The sequence below is a fragment of the Neocloeon triangulifer genome, unplaced genomic scaffold (assembly GCF_031216515.1).
Source record: "Neocloeon triangulifer isolate White Clay Creek 2 clone unplaced genomic scaffold, ASM3121651v1 ptg000008l, whole genome shotgun sequence".
Lineage (NCBI taxonomy): Eukaryota > Metazoa > Arthropoda > Insecta > Ephemeroptera > Baetidae > Neocloeon > Neocloeon triangulifer.
In genome coordinates this window covers 5,586,939-5,614,686 of record NW_026775550.1, presented here as the reverse complement: position 1 = coordinate 5,614,686, position 27,748 = coordinate 5,586,939, and the positions used below count along the sequence as shown (strand labels likewise).

At 42.9% G+C, this 27,748-nt stretch overlaps 2 protein-coding genes across 12 annotated transcripts in view; both read right to left on the bottom strand.

Moving 5' to 3' along the window:
• LOC132194542 (signal-induced proliferation-associated 1-like protein 1) overlaps positions 1-27,748 on the bottom strand; it is a 61,028-nt gene that overhangs the window by 11,778 nt on the left and 21,502 nt on the right. For all 5 annotated transcript variants that reach the window (XM_059615866.1, XM_059615867.1, XM_059615868.1 and 2 more), the window contains 10 exons: positions 11,569-11,840; positions 11,341-11,501; positions 11,134-11,249; positions 10,839-11,077; positions 9,593-9,696; positions 9,141-9,540; positions 8,833-9,085; positions 3,667-4,038; positions 3,472-3,612; positions 1,477-1,909 (listed from right to left, as the gene is read on the bottom strand). In XM_059615866.1, coding sequence (XP_059471849.1) covers positions 1,477-1,909; positions 3,472-3,612; positions 3,667-4,038; positions 8,833-9,085; positions 9,141-9,540; positions 9,593-9,696; positions 10,839-11,077; positions 11,134-11,249; positions 11,341-11,501; positions 11,569-11,840 — 2,491 coding nt within the window. The remainder of the gene's footprint in view (positions 1-1,476; positions 1,910-3,471; positions 3,613-3,666; positions 4,039-8,832; positions 9,086-9,140; positions 9,541-9,592; positions 9,697-10,838; positions 11,078-11,133; positions 11,250-11,340; positions 11,502-11,568; positions 11,841-27,748) is intronic.
• Positions 16,287-20,949, bottom strand: LOC132194543 (uncharacterized protein K02A2.6-like). 7 transcript variants are annotated; one of them, XM_059615877.1, is made up of 3 exons: positions 18,914-20,948; positions 18,559-18,679; positions 16,287-18,495 (listed from the first exon to the last, which is right to left on the bottom strand). In XM_059615877.1, the coding sequence occupies exons 1-3, from the start codon at positions 20,529-20,531 to the stop codon at positions 16,539-16,541; spliced, it is 3,696 nt and encodes a 1,231-aa protein (XP_059471860.1). In that variant the 5' UTR covers positions 20,532-20,948; the 3' UTR covers positions 16,287-16,538. The 7 variants fall into 7 exon arrangements, with proteins under 7 accessions (XP_059471860.1, XP_059471858.1, XP_059471857.1 ...); XM_059615875.1 differs by having other exon boundaries at positions 16,287-17,746; positions 17,840-20,949; XM_059615874.1 differs by having other exon boundaries at positions 16,287-18,003; positions 18,088-20,949.

The following is a 27,748-nucleotide window of genomic DNA, read 5'->3' as shown; positions in this document are numbered from 1 at the left end:
ACATTGTCTTTAACCTCAATTTAGGACATTTTCTTTAGGACATTATGATGGTACCCCCCTCAATCACTGAATGTTACATTTGAAAATTTGGATGTAGAATAATGCTATTTTATTGACTTGTTGTAAAGACAAATTGGATATGTACTATATATGTACATGAAAATGACGAGGAACTTGTGAAGGAAGTGAAAACTTTTGTACTTCAACACCAATTCTATGACTTAAATGAATTTTATCGTTTGAATAATGCTGTGTATCTTGACTTATTTTAAAAAGTGTTATTGCTACTGCATATTAATGCTTAACAAAATAAAGAATATTTGAAATTGAAATGTCTGCAATAAATTTTGATCTAATCTAATCTAATGATTCATTAAATTCTCGTGATCGTAATTTGTGCGGGCTGAGCTTTCTGATCAGTTTAACAAGCAAGTCTTGCTCTGCTATAGGAAACATATTTCAATTGCTTCATTCAATAATAAGGAATATTCTCTTAACGACACTTAAGAGATCACACAAAAAATTAGCTGCGTCTCGTTGGTTCCTTGTGCGCCCGAATCACACGCTGACGAGACTTTTGCTTTGGCCTGCGCTACTAAAAAAATCAAATCAACAAACGATTTTGCTTGAAAGTTTGTAGGTTTCAAAGCAATAAAAAGCTATTGAGACAAAATCGTCAAAAGTCCTATTTTCACAGATGACAACGCGTTTCGTTTAAGTTTCTCTCTTTCTTTCAAGTCTGCTGCGGTCGAGTGGTAATAACAAATCACGATTTTATATGCACCTATTTTGCGCGCGCGGCATTAGAAAGCTCTTTCTGCATCAAAAGCCTGGGCTAAGTCTCGTCTCGAACTACACACGACCTGCCTGTTAATAGCTATAATAGAGCGCAAAGAGCAGTCATCCGAAAGTTCAAAAGATCTCATCATGGAGTTTTTATTTTGCTATTTTATTGACTTGTTGTAAAGACAAATTGGAGATGCACTATATATGTCTAATGCAATAAATTTTGATCTAATCTAATCTATTGAGCTTGGCTGGATTTGTACCAGATAGAAAAAAAATATCTTTCTTTTAAAAAAAAAATGCTTTTTTTGGCTCATGAAATAATAGGGTCGCAGACCGTGACAGAAACTAGTAGTAGAGTCGTCTTGTTATAATAAAAACAAAAGTCGAGTTCTTCAGTTCTAAAGACATTCAAATCAGTAGTTTAACATCTGAATTTGCAGCCGGCCACACGGTTGACGTGATATCCTTTCTGCTCTTTTTTTTCAATGACAAGTAGAACAAACAATAATACATGACAAAGAATTTCCTAACTTGAAATAAATAGAAAAGTTAACTTTTTTACTTATTTTTACATAATTATGTAATTTAACAACAAAATCTTAAGTAAAATGGAAAATTAAAGGATTAAACAGCATTCAAATGCGCAGACGAATAAATAAATAAATGACAGGGAATTGCAATATTCACCTTGGGCACTCTGGCCAAGTATTCCATGGCCCGTTCCGACCTCCCCTTTCCTCCTTTGATAGCTTCCACGTGTTTTTCTCCAGCAACAGCCATTTTATACTCAACATAGGGTGTCGGGAAGGCCTGAATGGTGCCTACAGCATAAGTGCCGGATGCCAAGAGGTATTTATGTTCCTCAGAGCCAGTACCAGCCTTGACCTGGTGGAAGGCACTGACACCACCACCAAGGCGGATTGGTAAAGGCGGAGGTGAGTCTCCATTTTCAGACGCCTCCATCACCTCGTACCAACGTTCATCACCAGAATGACCGCTTGATGAACTGGTCATTGTGCCCTCAGGATTAGCAGAACGGGCGACAAAGGACTTATTGCTGCTTCCGGTTCCATACCCAGAACTGTTGCTAGAGCGTGGAGGGGACAAATTGCGCTCGTATCTACAAAAAATTTTAATTTTAAACAAAGAGAGTAATATGCAATAAAAGAAAAAAAAATTAATAAAAAACCTCTTAAAAATGTGTGTTCCCCTCCCTTGTCGAAGAGCATGACAGAGAATGACAGAGTATGGGAGCATCATCTTCTGTCATTCTCTGTCATTAATCCTGTCATTCTGTGTCATTCTCTGTCATGGATTTTTTAGCTGGGCCCATGTGAGGCCCAAGCCGGGCCCATTTCATTCTCTGTCATTCCCTGCCATTCTGTGTGATTCCCTGTCATATTTTATCATTCTGTGTCATGTTGTGTCATTCTGTGTCATTCCCTGCCATTATGTGTCATTCTGTGTCATTCTTTGTCATAATGTGTCATTTTGTGTAATTCTCTGTCATTTTGTGTCATTCATATTTTAGGGGCCCCATATGGGACCCCACACTGGGCCCATTTCGTTTTACTTCATTCCCTGTCATTCTGTGTCTTTCTGTGTCATTTCCTGTCATTCTGTGTCATTCTCTGTCATTATGTGTCATTCTCTGTCATTATGTGTCATTCTGTGTAATTTTGTGTCATTCTGTGTAATTTTGGGCCATTCCCTACCAGCTGCCCGCAAGTCAATATTTAAAGAAAAAAAGTGCAATTAACAATATTTTGAGCTCATGGATAAAAATTTTTGGTGTTTATTGTGATGATGATCAATAATTATATTGTTAATTGCACTTTTTTTCTTTAAATATTGACGCGCGGGCAGCTGGTAGGGAATGGCCCAAAATTACACAGAATGACACAAAATTACACAGAATGACACAAAATGACAGAGAATGACACATAATGACAGAGAATGACACATAATGACAGAGAATGACAGGGAATGACACAGAAAGACACAGAATGACAAGGAATGAAGTCAAACGAAATGGGCCCAGTGTTAGGGTCCCATATGGGGCCCCTAAAATATGAATGACACAAAATGACAGAGAATTACACAAAATGACACATTATGACAAAGAATGACACAAAATGACACAGAATGACACATAATGGCAGGGAATGACACAGAATGACACAACATGACACAGAATAATAAAATATGACAGAGAATCACACAGTATGACAGGGAATCACACAGAATGGCAGGGAATGACAGAGAATGAAATGGGCCCGGCTTGGGCCTCACATGGGCCCAGCTAAAAAAATCCATGACAGAGAATGACACAGAATGACAGGATTAATGACAGAGAATGACAGAAGATGATGCTCCCATACTCTGTCATTCTCTGTCATGCTCTTCGACAAGGGCTGCTTGTTTTTTACTTTGGAACTGAAAAAAAAATGGACATCGGTTTTTTTGGAAGCATAATTATATTTATCTGTTTGCCCTAATTTTCCGGACTTAATTGAGTTTTTTATTTTTTGGGGACGCAAAAGGTTAAAAAAAATTTGAGTCACTTAAAATTAATTTCTTAGTTGAAAGTCTAAATTTTGATATGCATTCCATTTTTTAAAGTCAAGTTTTTCTCGCACAGTTTCAGTAAAATCATGTAAAAACCCCTTAAAAATAACTTGCTTCTTCTTGTGGTTTCCAGCCAGCTGGCTGATTGGCTTGCTGTGTGTTTTGGCGTTTTCAATTTCATCGTGACCATTCAAGTTCTCGTAATCACCCTCGTAGTTACTCAGATTGTACTTGCAGTTAGGCAAATTGCACCCTCTGAAAAGGAACCTTCAGAAAATCAAAGAATTCAGTAAATTCAAACAGACCTACCGTCTTGTCAAGCCATCAATTTGGGGAGGTATCACAGTGACAGTAACCATGGTGGAGGTCTTCAGGAGGTCCACCATTTGATCATGAGAAAGGGTGGAGACGGCTACTTTGCATATCTCGACTAGTCTAGCACCCTGTCTCAAACCTGCCTGCCACGCTTGACCTGTTGGCTCCACTTGGGTGACTACACCATCCGGCTGGACATGGAAACCAAGCTGACCGGCACCATTTCTCCTAAGGGCCATCTCTAGTCCTGGGCAGCCAGGGGACACTGACCTCAGGCGCACCACTAGTTCCACCAGCTCATCATGATCACTGTCCTGACTCACATGAATGGTGATGCATTCACCCTGATGGTAGTAGATCCTCAAACTGAAACACATTAATTTAAAGGAATTCTTGCAAAAATGTAATTTTTTTGATAGCAAATCTATTTGTAAGTTCCTTTGAATGTAGCTAATGTATTTAAAAACACAATTACTGTAAATTTTTTATGTTTTTCTTAACTTAAAAAGAAAGAAAAGTCTCAACGGAAAAAAGTTCAGGGGTGATATTGTAACACTCAGGGTTACTTTTTGATTCAGATCCAATGTGTGGGTTCTGCTTATCCAGTAGTTTAAATTTAACTGCTCAGAAATAAATCTCAAATTCAGAAACGATGCGCAAAAAAGGTATATTTCAAATTAAAGAACCAAAAATTGCAAAAGAAAAGAATAGTTTTTTAATTTTAATTTCAAAACGGAATTTAATTGCAAAGCGAGTCAATTAAAAAATAATAAGAAATTTGTATTTGTAAATTAATTGAGATTTAACTGTGTGTGGTTAGTAGGTGGGGCTAAATGTGTGTAGAAAGTGTAATGTGTAACAAAAATACCAATTTAGAAAAATATAAAAAATAATCAAAATCTCACTCAACGAGTGTTCGGTTCGATATCACTTAAAAGCACAAACGAGAGGTACACTCATCGTGAGCTGGGTGTCGAGATGGTCTCGGCGAGGGGAGCGGTCACTCGTGAGCACAAAGCGCTGCAATTGGCGACAGCGCGCCCCATCCGCGAACGACGCTGGCGGACAGCAGCTCTGCCGGGCCGGACAGTTGCGCAAATCAACGGCCCCACAGGGCACCTGGGTTGTACAAGAATTTCGTTTAGTCAACGCGCCCAATTTTCAAAATGAACCAAGGGAAGGAATGGTCCAGAAGGTCCATTCAGGATGCCGCCCAATTAAGGGAAAAATTCTGAAAAGCAACTTATGTAGACTCTTCTCGCAGAACGTTCGTATCCTCCAATTGACAAGAGGAAGCGGCCAACCTGCTGCTGGCACAGCAGAGGCCGGGTGGTTTTTTCACAACCAGTGATCGTGGGCGACTAAACCAAAACTGCACGAGGTCAGAGACCTTTACCCGGTGCCCTTTATTGGTGGTACAGACAGAATGCACCACCCAATTAATTTTTTTTTACGACGAATAAAATAATTTTAATAAAAGTGATTGTGTTCTTGTGTGTTCAAGGGAAAGGATTAATTGAGAAAGGAATATTCAGTTTTAAACAATAATTCCAAATCAAAATTCCCAATTATTGTTACAATATTCACCGCCGTTTGTTTCTAACGTTGGAAAATAGTGCGTGAGTATATGGCCGAGTACGGCGTCCGTATATGTCGCGAGTGACCTTTAGTGGCAGAATCAGACGGATATCGTGTGCAACCAAAAGCTCTCAGCTGTGCAGCCCTAAACTGCAGCTGCACCCCTCGCGTCAAAGAAATCGTGCATATCTATCGCTTGTTAATCAGGTCATGACCTATAGGCTCCCTGTGTGGCACTAAACGGCGCAGAAGAATGAGTGCAGAAATGGGCGCTGCACTTTTTCGTCAATATCCGAACCTTCCCACTCACAATTGAGCCCATTATTTTGTTATTTGTCCGATTTGTCCACATTGCTACAATGAAAATAACATAATATAAATTCAATTACTGAAAAATGTTATGTTAACGGAAAATGACATTGTTGGATTCAGCTTCAGATAATATTTATTATTTCAGCCATAGAGAAATGGAGTAAATGGAATGAATTTCAATTTTTTTTACTTTAGTGGCGCAGTGGTTAGTGCACTTGGCTGATAACCTGGAGGACTTAGGTTCTATGCCAGCTGGAGTCACGGATAGAAAAAGCTGTTACGTTGGCTGTTACTTGTCGGTATGATCACAATCAAGACCTCAGGAAATCATAAGAGGTGCATGGTGCATTGATATATGACAGGCAGATTAGGGGGAAATTGAGGGCTTTTTGTCTGCAACTCCGCCTATTTGCAGTCTGGTGTTTTCTGCGGTTTGTAGGCAAATGCCGGCTTAGTTATAGGCCGCAGCCGATAACTTTCCTCATCCTTGATATTCCATCAACCTGATCCTCCGGCCTCCTATACTATTTTCACCCCTGCCTAGTGTGGCCAGTGGGTCCAAGGCCAACCGTAAAACAAAATCAGCTTTCTCACGTCTCGAGTTTGAAAAAGCGAGAAAATCTGTGCAGAAGGCAGTTCGACTGGCACGCGATAAGTGAATGTGGGATCTGGGCCGTGGACCAGGCGGAAATAAATTTTTCTGGAACTACGTGAAGGAGAAGAGTAAAGTTTCGCCTGCAGCCGCAGTGTTTGAAATTGGTGGCGAGAAAGTGTCGAAGCCCGAGTTAGTCGCCTCCGCGTTCAGCCGTGCGTTTCTCAAGAATTTCAACACTGTGCAAAACTATTTCCCTATTCGTGCGCCGATCACCTGCCAGCGCGGCGGCCCCAGACGCCCCAGTGTTGAGTGATTTTTCTGTTAGCGCAGGCGAGTGTGTGCTCCCATCTGCGGCAAATAAAAACAAATGCAGCGACCGGCCCCGACAACGGTGCCCGCGATTGTGCTGAATAAGTGTGCCGCCTCTCTCGCCCCCAGCCTCGCTCGAATTTTCAATCTTTCCCTTCGGCAGGGTGCACTTCCAGAGGGGTGGAAAACGGCTGCAGTCACTTCCAATTTTTAAGAGTGGGAAAAAGTGCTGCCTTGACAATTATCGCCCCATAAGTGTAACTTCATTAGTCGGAAAAATATTAGAAAGGTGCGTGCGAGACAGGGTTGAAAATTTTATAAACGATCGAGCAAAATTATTCCCGACTGCCAGCATGGGTTGAGACAAAAAAGGTCGTGCACCACACTACTGTGCAAGACCTGTGACAGTTGGGCCAGCAGGCTGGACGAAAGAAGCGGGACGCACGTCCACGCCATCTTCTTGGACTGGGCCAAAGCCTTCGACCGCATCCCACATGACCGTCTGCTGTCCAAACTCGCCCACTATGGCGTTGGCGGCAACCTCCTAAATTGGCTGAAAGGTTTTTTGACCGACCGCAGCTAGTTCGTCGTCTATGGAGGAGCAAAATCAGAACCTGAAAGTGTCCTGTCCGGAGTCATCCAGGGCAGCGTCCTGGGGCCGCTGCTGTTCAACATCTACGTCGCCGACCTGCCCGCTAACATTAACTCCGAATTGGTTCAGTACGTGGACGACGCCACCCTCTGGCGCGAAATTCTGAAACCCTCGGACGTCGCTCTGCTGCAGGCCGACCTGGACAGTGTCCGGGCGTGGTGCGACAACAGCGGCATGTCCCTGAACCCGGCAAAGTGCCACGTAATGGACGTGACGCGTGCCCGGACACGTCGGCACGACGTCTATAAAATCGGCGCCTCCACCCTCGAGTACGTCACCGACGAGCGCCTCCTCGGCGTCCAAAAGTGTCCAAAGACCTGCGGTGGAGCAAACACACGGACATCGCGCGCGGCAAAGCAGCAAAGGTGCTCTCGTTCGCGGCGCGCAATCTGCACAGCCGTGAAAATGTTGGCCTACCAGACGATGGTGAAACCTCTCCTGTTCTACGGCACCCCCGCGTGGCACCCCTCCATCGATATTAACATCAACAAATTCGAGCGAGTGCAAAAAAGAGCCCTCAGGTTTGTGTACGGGCGGCACATCCCTGACGCGGCCGAACACGGGTTGCTGTCGGTGCAGCAGCAGCTGAAGTTTAATGACTTGATGTTTTTCAAGAAATGCACCAGTGGCGAGACTGACATGGACGCAAAGGCGAGAATCACCACCGGCCGAGTGATGAGAAATAGTGGCGGCGAGCACCGTTCAATTCTCCCAAAAGTGCGCACAGAGCTCGGTCGACAAAGTTTTTCTTTCCGAGTCGCGGATCAGTGGAATTCCCTGCCTTCTGCGTTAAAAAATTGTACGGTTCCTGAGTTTAAAATTGCATGCAAAATATATGTAACCCTTTGAATTTTTTTCCCCATTTACGGCTCCAGTTCGGCGAGTAGGTTTAAGTTGGAAACCCTTTTGCTTCCAAATTGAGCCTATGAGTTTTAGTAAGTTGTTTACTAGAGCTGGCTGCCAATTCTCTCCCAATGTGATTTTTAAGTGACGGCCCTGGCCCTTTTCAGCACCAGGACAGCATCACTGCTTCTCTCCGGGGAGAGGAAATATCTTTTGTAAGAGCGGCACAGATATAATAAAACGTAAAACTAAAATCAATTCAATCTTCTCTGCTTCAATTTACTACCTGCTCGAGCTATCTAAGATGAACAATCTAGTACTTGTCAAGTATTAACAATAAATTAATTAAAATATTATTTCAACTCAATCAGTCTAAATTGCTGCCGGTATTGTGAACTGCGGCTCCTTCAACCCCCCTGTTTCCCTAGGAAATTGCAAGAATTAAAACAACTGTGTTTATGCCTTCCGGCAAGGAGTCGAAGAAGAAGACTTGTTGCGAGAGAATAAATGAATTGAATTTGTTATTATTATTATTGTTGTTCGGGAGACCTGTGTTATCTGCCCTTGAGATTTAGGTAATCTGACTGCCTCCGCTGGCAGGCAGTATCCAAGAGGAATACACAATAAAAAATAAAATAATAAAAAAAAATTATGCACTGATTTGCCGTGAGATCTTCAAATGTACGACTTAAATTATTGAAAAATAAATAAATTTTGATGCTCGAAAAATTTTGTAATTTGTTTAAAATCATCCAATAATGAAAAAAAAATTGGAATTTATGTTTGAAAAGACTGCTCCGCGAGAGGTCTTGTGCAGTAAATCTCTCAATTTAGTTGCAAAGTAAATTTAAATTTATTCTAATTTATTTACCTGTTTCCACTTGCTGACCAACCAAGAATCGCTCGGCATGGTGTAACAAAGATTACATCCCTTGAGCTCTCCTCCACAATAACTAGAGTTTCAACAGAAATTGCCAGCAAGCACTTAATTCTGCTTGACTGTCCACTGTCGTCCAGCATCACATGCCAAACAATTGCGCCCCGTTGCTGGAAAGCTTCAGCAACAGACCTTCGTTGTGAGCAGTTCGACTTGTCCTTCTTCTTGCTACTGAATGAAAGCATTGCTGCATGTAAATTTAAAGTTAGCATCAAATTTTTAGTTTCAACCAATGCAATTACAGAATTTTTGACTGATCTCAATGGCTGTGGTGGTGCAGTGGTTTGCAACTAAGTCCTTCAGGTACTCCTGTCTTGTTCTGGTGGCCATTGTTACAAATTTTTCTGATCGGTGGGCTGCATTTTCAGCATTGATCACTTTTGCCAAAAGGAAATCTGCAAAATCCTTTGAACGAAAAAAAAGGGCTTTCTCCGGCAAAGGAGGGCCAAAAATGGGCACATCTCTTGACCTGCTAACTGCCACTTTATATTGGGTGTTTTCTGAACACGGGTTGATGGCCTGCACCACGATAAATACATGCTGAAACTGGGAACGAATGTTCTTTGGTGTGAAGGGTAGAGCCCCAGGCTCTTGGAAGACAATGGTCACAATGTCATTTCCGATGTGTCTTTTTCGAAGGAGCTTTTGATTAAAAGAAATGTTAAAATGATTTTTTGGTACAAAATTATAATACTTGTTGCCTGTTATTGGGAGTAAAAGGTAGCAATGTTGAAACATGGAACATGACTTCGTACTCCTGGTATTGTGAGTATACTGAGTAAAGACCGGTTGAGTCAGCTAAGAGAAAAAGAAAATTTCAATTATAATTAAAGGCATATACATGGTGATTTTTATTTCTTCTCTGCTTGGTCGCGAAATTTCACATGAAAATAATCAATGTTTTTGATTCGATCGGGAAGATGATTGAAAATTCTAGGGATCATAATGTGAGGTTACTGCTGTCTTCAACAGTCTATTTGGTTTGACAAATAAGTCTTGCTATAGCTCAACGTCCACTCGGTCCACTGACCCGTCGTTAGTGGCACTGATAATGTTGCTGAGCGATGTTGATAGCATGGCAACTTCACTGTTAGTTGGCATGCAGTGCCATCCAACAACCATAAATTCTCCCTTTCTTTGTGAAATCTGACAGGAGGAAGACCCCTTTATATCTTTATGTTCATAAATTTCGTGTGATTTAGGTTTTCTTTTGATTGCAAAGCAACGGTTTGGAATTTTTGCATCAAGTGTTTAAGAAGGAATTGGAATTAATATTCTACGACAAAATGTTCTATGACGTGCATGAATATTTTTTGTGTAAAATTGTGTGAACTGTATTTTAAATGTATTTTAAATTTAGTAAGCTGTTAATATTGAGATATAGCTGTATTACAGTGACCTATTCCAAAGATTATTTCTGTACATATGTTGATCTATACAGAATAAATATAATCTGAATCTGAATCACATCTTCAGTGCCAAAAATTTCTCCCAAAAAAGCTATCATCACTCCATTTGTGTGATGCAACAACAAGACGAGTAAGTACACATAGCACCTATCTAAAATTCCTTTTCCACGCCTTCCTAATAAATTGCAATAATTCCATTAGAATAATGAAGTACCAGTTCTATGATATGAAAGATTAGAGATGTAAATTTGAATGTTTAAATTTAACATAGAGGACCTCAACTACAGGGTTTTCGGGGGTGGTTTTCCCCTGTTATACTTGAGGAGGATGTCAAATGCTTGACCCCCACCATCGAATTATTAATGATGTGGGAGCATCCTCATCCACTTAATGTTAAATGAATATTTTTAGAATTTATTGCTATCATTAATGACTTGTAAAGGTGATTTATTGTTAGAGATGTCTAATGCAATAAATTTTGAACTAATCTGATGTCATTTTTTCTTTAAAATTTGTATAATATCAACTTACTCTTAGTATCCAGGCCAGCTTTGTACTTGTCAAATCCTCTCAGTCTAACTCTTTGGCCGATCGTTTCCAGAAATTCACTGAATGCGGGCCCTGCATCCTCGTTATTGTACATTTCCTCCTCAGTGCTCTGACCCGGCTTGCAGTAAATGATCCCCACTTTATAATTATTACTTAAACCTTGCTCGTCTAACTTGGTCAGCTGCTCTTCTGTAGCTGTTGCAGATACTCCAAGACGCAAACTACAATGCTCCAAAATTAATACAACTCTCTTTGTGGGCCTTAATATATATATTACCATTGATGTTGAATTTCTGGGGCGACGTATTCAAGTAAATCCTTTATGCTAGCACCCTTATTGACTTTGCTGCTGGGAATGGCATCTTCAAGGATAGCTCCCCTGAGTGTAAGCAGCTGGGAAATTCAATTAAAAATTATTGCCTACATTTAGGTTTTCGCCACTATGTGCAAATACAATTTCTCGATTCTATGTTTTAGAAATTACCTCACTTGTCCTAACTATGACTCGGTACTGGTATAGCATTGATCCAATATTGTCCAATTGGCTTGCGTTTGCCGAGTTTAAACTGTCGTCCAGCTTTTCTCTTTTAATACTGATAGCAACTGGTCCCAAAGTCTCATCCAAACCAAACCAATTTTGGTGCTCTGAATTTTGAGGGAAAAATTAATTGAACCAACCAACAAAATATTATTAATTATCCTTTTTACATACCTTGTCCTAGGAAATGCTTCCTATAGTAAAGAGCTCCTTGATCTGTGCTCTCAATAGGACGGGTTGGCTTCTGATAAGGACAAACTGAGCTCCTCCAGAGAGACTCACCAGGGATAGATTCTAGCACTGAAATACCATAGGCTAGAGGAGGGCGGTGTATGATTTGTAGGACTAAAGAGGAGAAATCTGTTCTTTTCTTGGTTGTTGTTATCTTAGTCAGACCAACTTCCCTCTCTTCCTCACCGCCAATTTCATTTCTGAAGAAAGGGCAGCTAAAAAAAAAGTAAAATTATTCAGACAAAGTCCAGTAAAATTCATATTAGAGCAAAAAAAATTTTAACTGATTTCACTCTATTGTGGCTTTAGAGAATAAAACGGAATTAAGAGGTCCGCTAACAGAGCACAGCGCAGTGCGTTTCTATGTTAAAATGTTTTAAAACGCGCACAAGTATTAATTGGTTTAAAATTTGTGAACTGTATTTAAGTGACTAATTCCAAAAATTATTGCTGTACATATGTTGATCTAGTAGATAATAAATGGGGATAACGCTATACGTTCATTCAAATTAGCTAATTTGCATATTGATATAAAATTAATAATTACGCAAAAATTTAATTTTGAGTCATAATTTATTATATTTATATTGATAATTTGACACAGTATTTAACTAATTGCGTATGATTAGCTCTCCGATTTAATTTGAATTAAAAATAAAAAATTATTAAATATTACAAATTTATTTATGCATAAATAAATGAAATTTTTTGTTGATAATCAAAGTCAATAAAAAGTCTCTAGATGATGATTCTAAAAATGAAAAATCAATTCCACGCTTAATTGCCGCGTGCTTGAAAGACGTCGTAATATTCATTTTTATTTTGTGTGCAATAAATGCAGACATTTAATTGACCAATGGCTCCAAATGCATTCTTTTACACTTTTACATCGGCTGCATCGGCTTTTGGGGTGCTGCTCAGATCATAATGCACTCGGGGTTAGGCTGTACCTCGCTTTATATGTTGGTGTGTCGTCGAACCCGCGCAAGCGTGTGCTTTGTGCGCGATTGTTTTACCCGCACTTGGGTGGTGCATTGAGACGGATGTTTTTATTTTTCTTAGCCCCTGTCTTGGCCGCAAAAGTCGGCACCTGACCCGGCGCTTTTGAAGCCTGCGCCTGTTGCAGGTGGAAAAACAAAGCATTATTCATTTTCGGTGTGACATAATTTGTCACGCTCGGCCAAATCACGTTGACGGGTGCAGACGCGGCCCCTCCTGGGCCCTGCTTAATTTTTTCTGCGCGTGCCGCAATGTGTTCGCCTCACGACAAAGCACGCCAGCGGATTATAATTTTCTCCGCTTTGCTAATAGTAGCAATCATTTTACTTTATTAATTTTTAATTATCATTTTCATACAAAATGTTAAAATACTGTAAAAAATACAACAAAATATGTCGCTCAGAAAATAGATCTATTTTTATTTTTTAGCATTAACATTAATTTTATACATGGAAACAAATTTTTACAACTAATTATTCAACAACTCAAACTTAACCATTTTCTTCTTTTCGCCTCTGAAGCCGCCGAAGTCTTAATTTAATGGCCCGGCATGCTAAGCTGCCGGCACGAGGATCTCGCACTCCGTGAAAAGCAAGTCCAATTCGCTTGTCGTTTGCTGCGGGTGTGCGAGTAAAACAGGATAAAAAGTCTTCAAATGTGCCACCTTCATGCATGTGATGAATGAATGCAAGTGCGTATTCGCCGCACTTGTCGGAAAAAAGCGACTGCAAGCGAATTTTGTTCATTATTACTCGTTTGCAGTTATTATACAAAAATTCAAGCTCCTCCGGCTGCGCTGCTGGTATGCCAAGGGAATCGAACCAGTAGGCTGTGGTTCCTTTAAGAACAATACTTCGCCAGTGCAGTCCTTTTGAACTGCGGGGGTGTGAGTTGACGATAAAATAAGCGGGTGCGCTCGCCGTTTGGGGCAGCTCGTCGACGGCGAGCACCTTGCCGCCGATGCACGCGCACAAACGTTCAAGCTGGTCGCTATTCATACTTGGTGCGCCCGTCTTTGTCGAGAGAGAGCGTTACCAGATGCTCGGCGAAAAGCAAAACGCAAATAGGTTCTTTCAGTGAATTTTTCCAGTTTAAATGCAGATCTATGTTTCCAGTCGGCACCTCGGGAACGTATGGCGCGCTTATCTGCTCGTTGATTATTTGCTGCGCGACAAAGAAAAATCCCTTGGCCAGCTTCTCCGGGGTGATGCCGCGCGGCAGGCCGTTTTCCATATTGATCATGTTGTGATTGTGGAGTTCCACCACATTGTCGGCGCCCAAATCATAATTTAATTTCACTGTCGGGAGACTTTGTGAATTTACTTTAAATTCATATGAGCTGAGGTCGTAGTGATTTAGGTAATATGGATTGGACTTGTACTCGCCGGACATGGCTGAGTTTGAAACAAAAGTGAAGAAAATTCGCTGCGGTAACTTTCCGGTGTAAATCGAACTTAAAATTTGCGTATTTAACCCGGTGGGCACGACGACGTGTTTGGCGTGCAGGTTCATGAAAATGTACTTGGCCGCACTCTTATTTAGCGCCTGCTGATGCGCACTGCTGATGCTGGGCATGAGTTTTACGTGTCTTGCGAGCAGGTACACTTCCGAAATTTCAATTTTAAAAGTTGGGGTCGTCGTGTTAGACCAAATTAAAAAATTGGCAGGTGACGGCGTCAACTGCAGCGTGCACTCGACGCCCGGAATAAGCAGCCGCGGCTGGGAGAAAAGTCCGTCGCACACTGCGCCCTGCAGTCTCACCATCGCGCTGGCCGCAATCCACTTGGCCCGTTCCACGGCTGTAGTGCTCGAAATGACGTCGACTTTTCCGGCCGCTTCCTCAACGTATCCCGCGGTGGCGAGCACCCCTTTTTTATACTCGCTGCTACTTGTGCTCAGTATTGTTTTAAAATAATTTTTCATGTTGTACATGGACGTCTGAGAAACAATTTCGCCGTTGAAAAGCACCGTTAAAGAGCGGAAAAATGCGCCTAGCGTGTCGTTTACGAGAGTAGTGACCTTGCCAGTTTCGGCTACGAGGTTTGTGCCGTCGCCGTTCACCACCTTGAAGGAAACGCCGATCTGCGTGGCCTCTAAGTCTGTGTACTCGTTGCATTTGGGGATTGTAATTTCAATTATGGAATTGTGGCTCACCCGGCCCTGCGACCGGTATGTGGCGTAGTATGTGCTCTCTACCGAGCTGCTGAACTCGGGCACCGAGAAAAGGTCCAGTTTGTGTTGAAGCTCCATTCTCTACAGCTGCTCGATCGTTTATGAAAAGCTCAATCGGCCGTTCGTCTTTTTATCTCGGCTACCGCCGGACAACTTTCGACCTGCGCCAGTGACTTTTTTCGCCTTTGTCCACTGCCTACCGAGATCAGAGTTTTTCCGCGTGACGCCGCTCCCGCTCTGTTTCTTATATTTCTTAGTTACAAATGAACTCAGCTCGCCGACGCCACGTCCAGACAGCTTCGCCATGTTCTTTTCCTTATTTGCAGAACGCAGAGGGTGTTTTCTTTTGCCGTGAATGTTAATTCGCCGCCGTCCGGGTGCACGATCTCTATAGTGATGCTGCTCAACGGGACGCTGCTATCGATGGGAACGAAAATAGGGTGCTTTATGCTGGGAATGCTTGGCTGGACAGCTGCGATTGCTCTTAGGGTCCGATCGCCAACTACAGCAAACTCGGCCGCGCTGCACGTGATATAGACGTAGCTGGGGACAGGTTTGGACTCGAGAGTTGGAAGAAAGATGCGCGTGAGCGCTACCTCGTGGACTCCGTGCAAATCCAGCGGCCTGGGCAGTAGGGTGGTGAAACGGCGGCTGTTGTTTCCGGGAAATTCGGCCACTGAGCTCCTCGAGTCAGCAAAAATAATCATTTTGCGCGAATCAACTCCTCCGGGTACGCGTTGCCGACTAACTCGTTTTGACCGTCGGACAGCTTAAATATAGGCCGCGGCCGCCTGAGTACGGCGGTTACTGTGTACTTGTCATCGCTGAAACTCTGTAGATATTTTTTAACCAACGGCGATTTAATTAGGGAGAGGCGAACGCGGTCGCCTAAATGCACCCGCGCAGGCTGAAACTTGGCCAGGTGCTTGCCATACAGGCGCATGAAAACCCTCTGCTGCTCCTGGAGCGTGTTAACGTCATTGGGCGCGGCGCCAATGTTACGCGAGTATGAGCGGTTGATGCCGTCGACGACGTCGTCCAGCACCGAGATCCAATTTTTCGTGTTATTGTAGTGCATGTAGCGGAACAATTTCTGCTTAATAACTCGAATTTTAGCCTCACATACGGCAACGTGGGTCTCCGTGTTCCTAGCGGTCCAACTCCTGATGCCGACGCTTTTTAGATAGGCCTGGAATTTTTTAGAAATAAAACTTCCCTCTGCATCATGAAACAGTATATCCGGCTTGGTTTTCTTAAAAAGCCGCTTGCAATTTTCAATCATCTCGTCCGGCTTTCTCGTTTTTAACTTGAAAACGCGCGCCTTGCGCGTTAAAATATCGCAAAATACGGCAAAGTATGTGCTGTAGTTCAGCCCTGAATGTTTCTTACTTAGTCTCGAAGACTTCTGGCCCTAACTTAATGGCCCTGAGGGTTTCTACCCTGACTTTTTCACTAAAATCTCTCGGACTTCTGAAGTGAAACAACTCGTGTTCTTGCAGGAAAATCAAGACTAAAGTAATTTATTTGTCTGCCGCTAGAGGGCTCACAACACCTCCCTCCTGAGATTTGAACAAATATGCAAATGAGAATGGAAATAAAAATTGGAAATCAATTTAATTCAATTACTTGAAAAGTTATTGACGAATTTTAGAAGTTCGAACAGGAAATTGTACAGTATTATTTTCTTGATGTGTTTCTTGCTTTACAAAATTAAATTTAATTTCTCACTTCACTTAACTGAATTATTTCTTGGTCACAATGAAATCTTTGAATTTAGCAGGCAATCCGGCAGCTCTTTGAGAGCGCCTAGGTGGAGTTGGTTGGACTCGAGTGGGACTCGGCACCGACATTGGTGATTTGTCTGGTGGTTCGCTCTTCGCCAATCCACTTCCCAGGGGGCCCTGATTCGGTCCATCCTTCTGCTCCGAATCAAGGACAGGATCAGGGGCCACGTCGGGGCGGACTCTGGGCACTTCTTGGACCACTTGAGGTGGCTCTGGCGGTGTCTCGGCAGGTCTGATGATTTTCTTGATCTGGTCAGTGTGTCGCTCAGTCAAGCCTGCCTCTGTCTCCACCAGCACTCGTCGAGGACCCAGCTGGGTCACCACGGCTCCGGCTTCCCATTTCACTTTAGGGTTTCGGTAGCTCCGGAGGACCACTGGCTGGTCATCTGGCACCAACTTCAAAGGCTTTTCTGCCACGGCAGCTGCCACTTTCTTGTCCCGAGCTGCCTTTTGGTTTACGACAGCCGACGCTGGACGAGTCTTGTCCAGAAGGGTGTGCGGTCGTCGACCCAGGTTGAACTCTGCAGGTGACACTCCTCCCAGTGCAGAACTTGGAGTTGAATTGTGTCCCAACAGAAAACTGTCCAGTCTTAGCTCCCACTCTTTCTCAGGCACTTTCTTCAAGAAATATTTCACAGTCTGCACAGTCTTCTCTGCAAGTCCGTTAGTTTGGGGGCTGTACGGAGGAGAGTAAATTAGTTCAATTCCATTCATTTCACAGAACTTCTTAAACTTTTCAGCTCGGAATGCAGGCCCATTGTCACACACCAAAATGTCACATAAGCCCTGCACTCGGAAAAGCTTTCTGCAGTACTTGATAGCCGTCTCAGTCTCCAAGTTGTTCGTTCTCTCGGCATCAATCCAGTTGGAGAGTCCATCAGCTGCAACAATGTAGCTTTTGCCATGCACCACTTCGAAGAAGTCCAGATGCACTCTGCTCCATGGACGATGGGGCACCGACCACGGAATGATGGGCGCCTTCGATGGCGCTCTGTTGGTGATGGCGCAAGGCATGCACGAGAGCGTAACCTGCTCGATTTCCTCGTCCATGTTTGGCCACCAAAAGTACGTCCTGGCCAAAGTCTTCATTCTCGTCTGGCCAAAATGATTCAAATGTAGAAGTCCCAAGACTTTGCTCCTCAAGTCTCGGGGAATCACTGCCCTTCCTACAAAGGTAATCACACCATTAGTGGATTTCAAATCTCTCCACCTTTTTCCAAATTCTCCATCTTCACTTGTTAAATTATCAGGATGTGTACCTTGAAGGATTTTCTGTTGAATACGTCTGAGCTGCTCGTCCTTCTCAGTGAACTCTCGCAACTCTTGCAGCGAAATGTGGCTCTGCGGCAACTCGATAGCCTGCAAGAAAGCTACTCGAGCCTCCTCTTCCTCCTCTTCATCTTCAAGGACGGGCAGTGGCAGCCTAGACAGACAATCAGCATTGCAGTTTTCTTTTCCAGGGCAAAACTTCAGCTCAAAATTATATTCTCTCAGGAACAAGCAATACCTTTTCAGCTTGCTGGAGAGGTCATCAGACATTAACTTTCCTTTGCCAAAAATCCCCAGCAGCGGCTTGTGATCCGTCAAAATTTCAAATTGTTGTCCCCACAAGTAATTCTTCAGCTTTTTCACGGCCCAGACAATCGCAAGTGCTTCCAGCTCAACCTGCGAATAATTTAATTCACTTTTCTTCAGTGCTCGTGACACAAACATAACTGGTACCTCTACCATTCTGTCCTCCAGCTGGCTCAGTACGGCGCCCAGCCCCTTCCTGCTGGCGTCGCAGGCCAACCGAATTCTTTTCTTTGGGTCGAAGTACGCCAAGCTGAATGAGTTGACCAGCAACTTAGTCATCTTGTCCATAGACTGCTGGCACTCAGGGGTCCAATCAAATGGAACGCCCTTCTTCAACAACCTGTAGACCGGAAAAAGAATTTGAGCTTTGTTTGGAACAAATCTGTCGTAGTAGTTGAAATACCCTAGCAAGGCTCGAAGGTCTTCAATACTTTGTGGTGGTGGCATTTTCTCCAGCGCCTCCAGCTTGTCCTTCTTGGGCTGGATCCCCTCTTGAGTGAAGGAATATCCCAAGTACTCCAACTCTGGAACGCAAAATGAGCACTTGGTCAGTTTCACTTTCAGCCCATTTTCTATAAAAATTTTCAGGACTGCTCTTGTTTTCTGAATCAGTTGTGCTCTGGTAAATGCAAAAATCAGGAGGTCATCAAAATACACAATCACTCCGGAGATTTTGCAAACTAATCCCGAAATCTTCTTTTGAAAAATGGGGGGACACACGGAGAGCCCTGGGGGCAATCTCAAAAATCTGTAAGTACCTTTGTGAGTAGCAATTGCGAGCACCTCCGATGACGCTTCATCCACAGGGAACTGCAAGTATGCGTCTGCCAGGTCAATTTTGGTGAAGAAGCACCCCGGCTTGACCTCGGCGAGCAGTTTGTCAATAGTGGGTAGCGGAAAATCAGCTGCTGAGCACAAAGGGTTGACGGTGGCGCTGTAATCAGCACACAGGCGCACTCCCTCCCCCTTCTCCACATACACTACCGGTGTAGCCCACTCGCTGAACATCACTTTTTCGATGACTTTTCTTCTTTCTAACTCATCAATTGCAGCACTCGCTTTCTCCTGCAGTCCGAACGGCACACGTCTGGCGGAGTGCCGCACCGGTGTAGCTCCTTTCTTGAGCGGAATGTGAACCGGTTCTCCCTTCCATTTTCCCAGCACCGGTTCAAAAACTTCTTTGAGATCTTCAAATTCTGGCGGCACTTGTGTCATCTTGAAGATCTCCGGCAGTCTTTCAGGGTCAGGTGGCTCCTTTTTCAGGTCCACTGTCTTCAGAATAATGGGCAACTCCACTGCAATTCCTAGCTGCTTGAACCAGTTCCTCCCAAGCAACGAAGGTCCACTCTGCTCCATGACCAACAGTTCAAGGTTCACCGGCTTGCCACCTTTTGGAGTCACTTTCACCTGAACTTTTCCTGCTGCCCTAATTTCCCCTTGCTGACCCCACGCCTTCATCCGCACATTGCTTGGAAGCAACGCTTTTCTGTCTGGGAAATATTTATCATAAGTGGAGAGTCCAATGAGCGAAAATGTCGCACCAGTGTCCACTTCCAACATCAAGGGCTTGCCATTCAGCAGAATTTCCAACATCAGCTTCTGGTCTGCTGAAACTGGTGGCTTGCTTGTGGACTCCACTCTTAGCAGGTAATTTGTCACTGCCTGCAATTGTTCTTGGCCATCGCTTCCACTGGCCTCATCTTCTCCCTCTTCTTGGTCCTCCAGATGGTGCGCTGCCTTCTGAGTAGAACTTCTGCACACTTGCTCAACGTGCCCTTTTTTCTTGCACTTCTTGCAGGTTAATTTGTCTCTGACCTTGCATTTGAAGAATTTGTGCCCGTCTTTACCACAGGCGAAACAGGTGACCTGTCCATGCTGCTTTTGGTCACTACCTTGCTGACCTTGACCTTTTTTCCACTGGGACTTTTTTTCTTGGCCAATTTTGTTCACTGTACCCTGCGAGCTACTCAGCCCAAGAGCCTTTGCGGTCAGTTCAGCTCGTTCATGTGCGAGGACCTTTGTCTTTACAAAATCTAGAGTCAACTTTGCATCCTCTTCAGCCAGCAGCGTTTGCTTCAGCCGCAGGTCTCGCAACCCTGAAATGATCTTGGGCACTAGCAACTCATCCGTTTTTGAGAATTTGCATTTCTTGGCCAAACTAGTCAGCTCAGCTAGGTATACTGCAGCTGATTCATCAGGTCCTTGGACTCTCTGGTTAAACTCATTTTTATAGACAATAGTCTGCGGCTCTGTTTGTCTATAATAAACTGCCAACCTCTCAGTCAGCTTCGCAAAGGTGATGGCCTCAATCCCTTCAGGGTCACTCACCTTGCAGAAGACCTCAAACGCTTCTTCACTTTGATGATCAACGAACATGTTCTTCTTGTCTGCGTCCTCTGTCACCTTCTTCACAGCGAAATGGAACTTCCACCTGCTCAGGTACTGGCTGAATGACAGAACCCCCTGGGAAAACCCGGATGACCGCTTGCTTTCTTGATTTTCAACGATTAAATCCTGCTTCCACACACGCGAATTCTCTCTAACGATGATGGCGGCCACACGAGGTTCAGTTTTCTTGCTATTTCTCCCTTAGACTCGTCGCCACTTTGCTGTAGTTCAGCCCTGAATGTTTCTTACTTAGTCTCGAAGACTTCTGGCCCTAACTTAATGGCCCTGAGGGTTTCTACCCTGACTTTTTCACTAAAATCTCTCGGACTTCTGAAGTGAAACAACTCGTGTTCTTGCAGGAAAATCAAGACTAAAGTAATTTATTTGTCTGCCGCTAGAGGGCTCACAACAGTATGAAAAGTTGCGGTTATGTTTTTTCAAACTGTGCATGACCGCTAAGTCGACGCCCCAGATCTCGTCCTTGGCGTGCGCCACGATAGGGTTGCGAGGGAATTTGGTACGCCGGGGAGCGAATTTCGTGTACGTATCGTTGGCGGCCAGAAACTCCCTCAGCTCGGCATCGCTATACTTGCCCTTGAATCTCTTCTTCAGTTGCGAGAAGATGGAAAAAGCCGTGGGCTGATGCACGTTTGTGTACGCTCGCTCCAAGTCTCGTGCCATTTTTGAGCCGCGTCGACCCTTTCCTTCCTTCTTATACCAAAATAATTCACTGCGGTGCCATGCCGTTCTTTAATTTAATCAAACTCGATTTAATTTCAGATAATTGTTAGTGTGCGTGTGTTTCTTCAGTTCAAATTAGTGTAGAGTAGTGTTTTGTTTAATTTCATTAAATTTAATTGAACAAAATAATTCTCACTAAAAAAGATATGCAACCGGCCAACTGCAACCGGCCAACACGCAGTGCCGGTTGCACACACTCGCCCAGAGACGTGCGGCGGACCCCCTGTCGAAATACCGGGCCAAAGTACGGCGGCCCAAAGTCGCGGTCGGACCGCGGCCGGACCGAAGCTCGGCGGCCCGGGGTTAAACACAAACCCCGGCGGGCGGGCGGGCGGCGGCGCGCGCGGGGCTGCCGCGTCGACTCTTTCAAATTCCGACTTTGCGCCGCCGACCCTCGGCCCGGTACTTCGACACGGGGCCGCCGCGCTCTCGTCCGGCGATTCCGACTTTGGCCCGCCGGACGCACCGCCGGATTTCGGGTGTCATTTTTTTGAGTATTTATTTTTCTCATTTATTTTTATTTCGGCGCGAGCCGTCACGCTAATTACAAATATGCACAAGTGAAAAATGCGAAAGGGATGTTTTTATTTTCATAAAAGTATTTATTTAGTACAAGTTCGGCCGGTGTTTTCACAGCTTCCGCTTGCCCAGCACCCCTGTCAGCTCCTTGCGAGCCGCAGGTGAGGCGGTGCCGAGCCACTCGATGAATCCGTCATAATTTTTCACGCCGCGCGGTTTCTTGCCCGGTGACACGACGGCGACGATGAGCTCTGCAAACTGCCTCGCGGTGCTGCTGTGTTTTCCAAAGCTAACCGCGTTGTTTCCCCAAACGATGCGCTTGGCCACGATGCGTAAGATGCGGAACGCTTTTTCAAAAACTTTTTTATTCGATTTGGCCAACCTCCTTATGGCGATTTTCACTAAACGGCGCGTTCTGTCTTTAGCGAGTTGGAAAAATTCGGCGACGTATTGCTCGTACGCGTCGCCCCCGCAGCATTTGACCGGTGGCGTCATTTCAGGCGACTGCTCGCTCGCTCCTGCACCCTCGATGGCCAGCGTTTCGGGCAGTTTAACGGTGATTTCGGGCTTTTTGATGGTAGTTTCCGGGGGCTGGTAGACGACCCGCGGAGCCGCAGGTGCTTCCTTTATCTCGGCCGGTGGCGATCCCTCGACTGGTCTGCTCTTCAGCCTGCGGTACTCGGCTTCGCTAACCAGAAATGCTTTCGAGGCCATCTCGAGGACGAATGGAGCGGAGCCTAGTACTTCTCCTCATTTATATCTATCGCCTTGGGCAGAATCGTATTTTCCGGCTGGTAGAACGACTGGTCTTCGTCGAAAAAATTTCCACCGAATCTCAGGGCCGGATGGCACGATTCCGTTAAATTAATAGTCAAAAATGAAAATTTCTTGACGCACTCCTGTTTGTATGCGCTCATGATCATACGCGTGGGCGCGTTAATTTGTCTCGCAAGCACGTTCACGCTGATTTTATCACGGAGGTTGAAGAATATGAAAAATATTTTTGAGTTTAAACTGATTCGCCTCATTTCCTTCCCGAGAAACAGACTCTGCACCAAAAAAATGACGCTGGCACTTCTATGGTGGCTCAGCCGGATAAAGATTTCACTCATTAATTTTAAATTGCAGTGTTGGCAATCGTCCACAATGAAAAGCTTTTTCTTGCCGTCGTCGGGGATGTCCGTTATTGGCCCCTCGACCAGAGTGACGTTCTTTAATTTTTCAAATTCGGGCTGCCAGGAGGTATAATGGTAGTAAATGGAGTCAAATTCCGCGTCATAATAGAGACTCGGATTTTCGAGTAACTTGAAGACCATGTAACTTTTGCCCGATCCGCTTGGAGCGAATGAAATCGCACAAACGGGATGTGGAAATTTATTACGCATATTGGATTTTTGTTGCCCGAGAGCTTTCGTCGCCTGAGGAAAGTCTGAATGTAAAATAATGTGCCTTGCAAGTTGGTGTTTATTTTTATATTTTCAATGGCGCACGCGCCTTTCGGAGGAAAAAGATAATTAAAACTTGCGGCAAAATTAATATTTCTTTTTACATTTTGCAGATGATAAATTATACTTATTGTTTATTTGTTAATACGTCACATTGCTTTTTTTATTTTAGAAAACATTATTCACGGTCTTTTGCTTCACCTGCTCGTTTGCGCATGTTCCTTTTTATCAACACCAAAAGCTTATATAAATGAAGAGTTCACGCAGTTTTCTTTATTAGTCAAGATGACTCTGACCAGCATTTTGTACTGTGTAATTTATTCCATTTCTCAAGTTTTGATTCCGGGGCAAACTTGCAGAAGAGCGCCGCGAGGACTGCTGCACACCGTCACCGAAGGCCTTGGTGGCATGGATTCATTTCTTGTACTCTTAGCAATATTTGCAATTGTTTTAAAATTTATGTTACGTATGCTGATGCACCGTCTTTGTTGCCGTACTTAAACGACGAAATTATTTGCAAGCAAAATTAAATTTCCATTGCCTCAGAATTAAATTATTTTGTGAATGTATTTATATTATTAAAAGCTTTCATATTGATGTTGATTATTTTTTGTCGGAACCATTTTTTTTTGTTACTGCCCTATTTAAATTTCATGTATGAAATTCAATAATAAAGATAATAAAATTACCGCGAGATGAAAAAGAAAACTATGATTATAGCGGAGAAAATTATAATCCGCTGGCGCGCTGTGTCGCGAGCCGAACACACAAGGCAAGAAAAAATCTGCAGAGAGAAAGCAGGGCCCAGGAGGGGCCGCGTCTGCACCCGTCAACGTGATTTGGCCGCGCGCGACAAATTATGTCACGCCGAAAATGAATAATGCTTTGTTTTTCCACCTGCAACAGGCGCAGGCTTCAAAAGCGCCGGGTCAGGTGCCGACGTTTTGCGGCCAAGACAGGGGCTAAGAAAAATAAAAACATCCGTCTCAATGCACCACCCAAGTGCGGGTAAAACAATCGCGCACAAAGCACACGCTTGCGCGGGTTCGACGACACACCAACATATAAAGCGAGGTACAGCCTAGCCCCGAGTGCATTATGATCTGAGCAGCACCCCAAAAGCCGATGCAGCCGATGTAAAAGTGTAAAAGAATGCATTTGGGGCCATTGGTCAATTAAATGTCTGCATTTATTGCACACAAAATAAAAATGAATGTTACGACGTCTTTCAAGCACGCGGCAATTAAGCGTGGAATTGATTTTTCATTTTTAGAATCATCATCTAGAGACTTTTTATTGACTTTGATTTTCAACAAAAAATTTCATTTATTTATGCAAAAATAAATTTGTAATATCTAATAATTTTTTATCTTTAATTCAAATTAAATCAGAGAGCTAATCATACGCAATTAGTTAAATACTGTGTCAAATTATCAACATAAATATATTAAATTATGAGTCGAAATTAAATTTTTGCTTAATTATTATTTTTATATCAATATGCAAATTAGCTAATTTGAATGAACGTATAGCGTTATCCCCATTTATTATCTACTTGATCTAACATAAAAAAAGTATTTTCTGAATCTGAATTACTACTTATACAAAATTGTTCTGTATATTGACTCAATCAAACTGATTTCAAACAGAGGTTATATATTAAATGTGAATGCTCCAAACACACCAAAAAAAAAACGGCCAACCAACTATGTATTCTACAGTGAGAAATCATTATTAAAACGATTAATTTGTAGATGAGAGGGGCAAAATATACAGAAACACATTTTTAATTACTTTTTTAAATGAATATTGTTTTCACAATTTTTACCTCCACATTTTCATCCCTCCCTTTCACCCTAAAATTTTTAATTACAATCGTTCACCAAACAACATCGAAAGCGGCGGATTGACGGCGGGGCGAGAGTGGGGCTTGTTGGCAAAATGCACTTTGCACTTGCAACCGATAGGTATGTGGAGGTGGGGATTGCGTTCACTTCCCGCGGGTAGCGATCGAGTGTGTAGTGGCCCACAAACTTTTAAGGGCGACGCACTTTTTACTTGTTATTTGCGTGGTGTTTAGATTAGATCAAAATTTATTCCATTAGACATATATAGTACATCTCCAATTTGTCCGGGCGACCTCGCCAATTGGGTCGCGCCGCGAGCCATCACTCACTGAAAGAAGGAACCACCACCACTACATCGAGGGACAATATAATCGACGAGTATACCGAGTTTGATTTAAGTGCGGCAAGTGCGCAAAAGTTCCTCAATCACTTAATGTTTCATTTAGTTGATTGGTTAAAACTAATTATTATTATTATAATGACCTGTTGTAAAGGCAAATTGGAGATGTGCTATATATGTCTAATGCAATAAATTTTGATCTAATCTTATCTAATCCTGTTCTTTCCCCTTTATTTTTTTTCATAAATGGTTCACTAGCGCAAATATACATTATTCTCAAATTACGAATTGAATATAAAAAAAAATTCAACTAACTCCATTTGCAAATTATTGTTATTATTATTATTGTTTTTTTTTTTTTTTTGCTTATAGCACCCGAAATATTATTTCGACCAAAATAATATAATTAACTAAATTAGCCCAGAACAACGCGGTTTTCAAAAGGGGAAAAGTACAGTAACAGCTTTATTTGACTTTGCAAAACAGGTACATGCTTCAATTGACGCACGCGAAAAAATTAACGTAATCCTGAATGACTAACGCCTCATTTTCTATCGCCTTCGGTACTTTTTACCCCCAATTACTATTACGCAAACTAAAAATCTATGGTGTTACAGACGATGCAATTTCATGGTTACACTGTTTCCTTATACAAAGAGAACAATATGTACAAATACGAGATACAGACTGCGACGGAACAGAAATAATAATTAATTCGGAGAGACAAGTATCAGATATGGGGGTGCCGCAAGGTACAATTCTGGGTCCAACTAGTTTTGTTTTGTACACAAATGACCTGTCACTTCGGATTTGAATTGCTATTTTGATCCTTTTTGCTGACGAATCCACAGTGTTAGTTACAGGGAAAACCATACAACAAACAAATATAAACACTATCAAAACTAATAAAGATATTGTCGAGTTTGCTGACGAATTCCTGTTAAAAATCAATGCTAGTAAGATTAAGGTTATGCAGATAGTACGGGTATTGAAGCAGTAAATTAAAATAAACAACTAGGAGTGTAGGAGTGGCAATAAATGATACAATGAATTGGCACCTACAATGTGAAAGAGTGGCAAATAAATTGAGAAGTGTGACACATCTTTTTACTATATTGCGCGATACAGTGTCAGAAAGTTCACTTAAAACTGTATATTATGCATATGCCCAAAGTCAAATATTGTATTCTATCGTGATTTGGGGAGCATCACCACACATGCAAAAAGTGTTCGTCGCTCAGAAGCGTGTTGTCAGAGCAATGACTGGGCTGAAGTATTGGAGAGGAAATTGTGCGCTTGATACATGTAGGCCACTGTTTGCTAAATATGGTATATTGACTGTTTACTCTCTCTATATATTAGAATGTATGAAATTCCTTATAAATCATCCTGAAAAATTTAGAAAAAAATCAGAAATTCCAAATTGTATGAGTCCGAAAACAAAAAGTGCAAAAAGCAAGCACTGTGTAAATGACCTATATGTCGAGATTGAAAATCACTTGGATATATTAAACCAAAATCCTGTAGTTATGATAGCAAGAATATTCAACTCTTTGCCTGTTAGTGTAAAAATGACTGTGGAAAGTAACGACTTTATTAGCAAAATAAGAGAAATTGTATATAAGTATCAATATTATGACATGAACGAGTTTTTCAGTTGTAAATTTGATTTGTAAATTGTTATAAATATGTGAATGACGTATTTTAAAAGTTGTCAATTCGTTCACGACTTAATGAAATAAAAATGATTCCGAATCTGAATCTGAGCTTATTAGGCTATTGGGTCGGTCTCTTGCCGAAGTCGAGCACCCTTGGCATATTTGTGCTTCCCAACCAAACTGACCCCTGGTCGGGGGCATTCTAGCAGATTTGTTGGTGCCCTCCACCCCCCTTGAGACCTTACTTGCCCCGGCCTTGCCACGAGGGACTTGGAATGAAACGCAGGCATTCGCCACACAAGCCGAGTTCTTCCAGCTCGTGGCTTGGAGGAAACGTGGCAAACCTCCGAGTGCAAGTCGGTACAGCTTGCGCCATACCTCCCGAACTCCCGACGTGTCAGCCAAAATGTTATCAATGATTCGCATTTCACAAACAGCCTCAGGCTTAGCACATTGATCCCATGACGGCCGAGGAACTTACTGATTAGAATTCAAGCATTCTAACAACTGGCCACCGGGCTTGGTTAAAATTATTGTTTGTTTTCATATGTTTGCAATTTAAAACTAATTTTCAACTGATTGGCCGAAGTTTTATTTATTATGAGCCGATCCCAAGAAACGTACCCTGAAGAAATAGTTGAAGAAGCTTACCTCT

Excerpts from the sequence above, each read along its gene's own strand:
- LOC132194543 (XM_059615871.1), bottom strand. The coding sequence starts at position 20,531 with ATGTTCGTTGATCATCAAAGTGAAGAAGCGTTTGAGGTCTTCTGCAAG. Across the intron at positions 18,246-18,302 it reads TGGAGGACAGAATGGTAGAG|GTTGAGCTGGAAGCACTTGC; the intron begins GTACCAGTTATG and ends AATTATTCGCAG.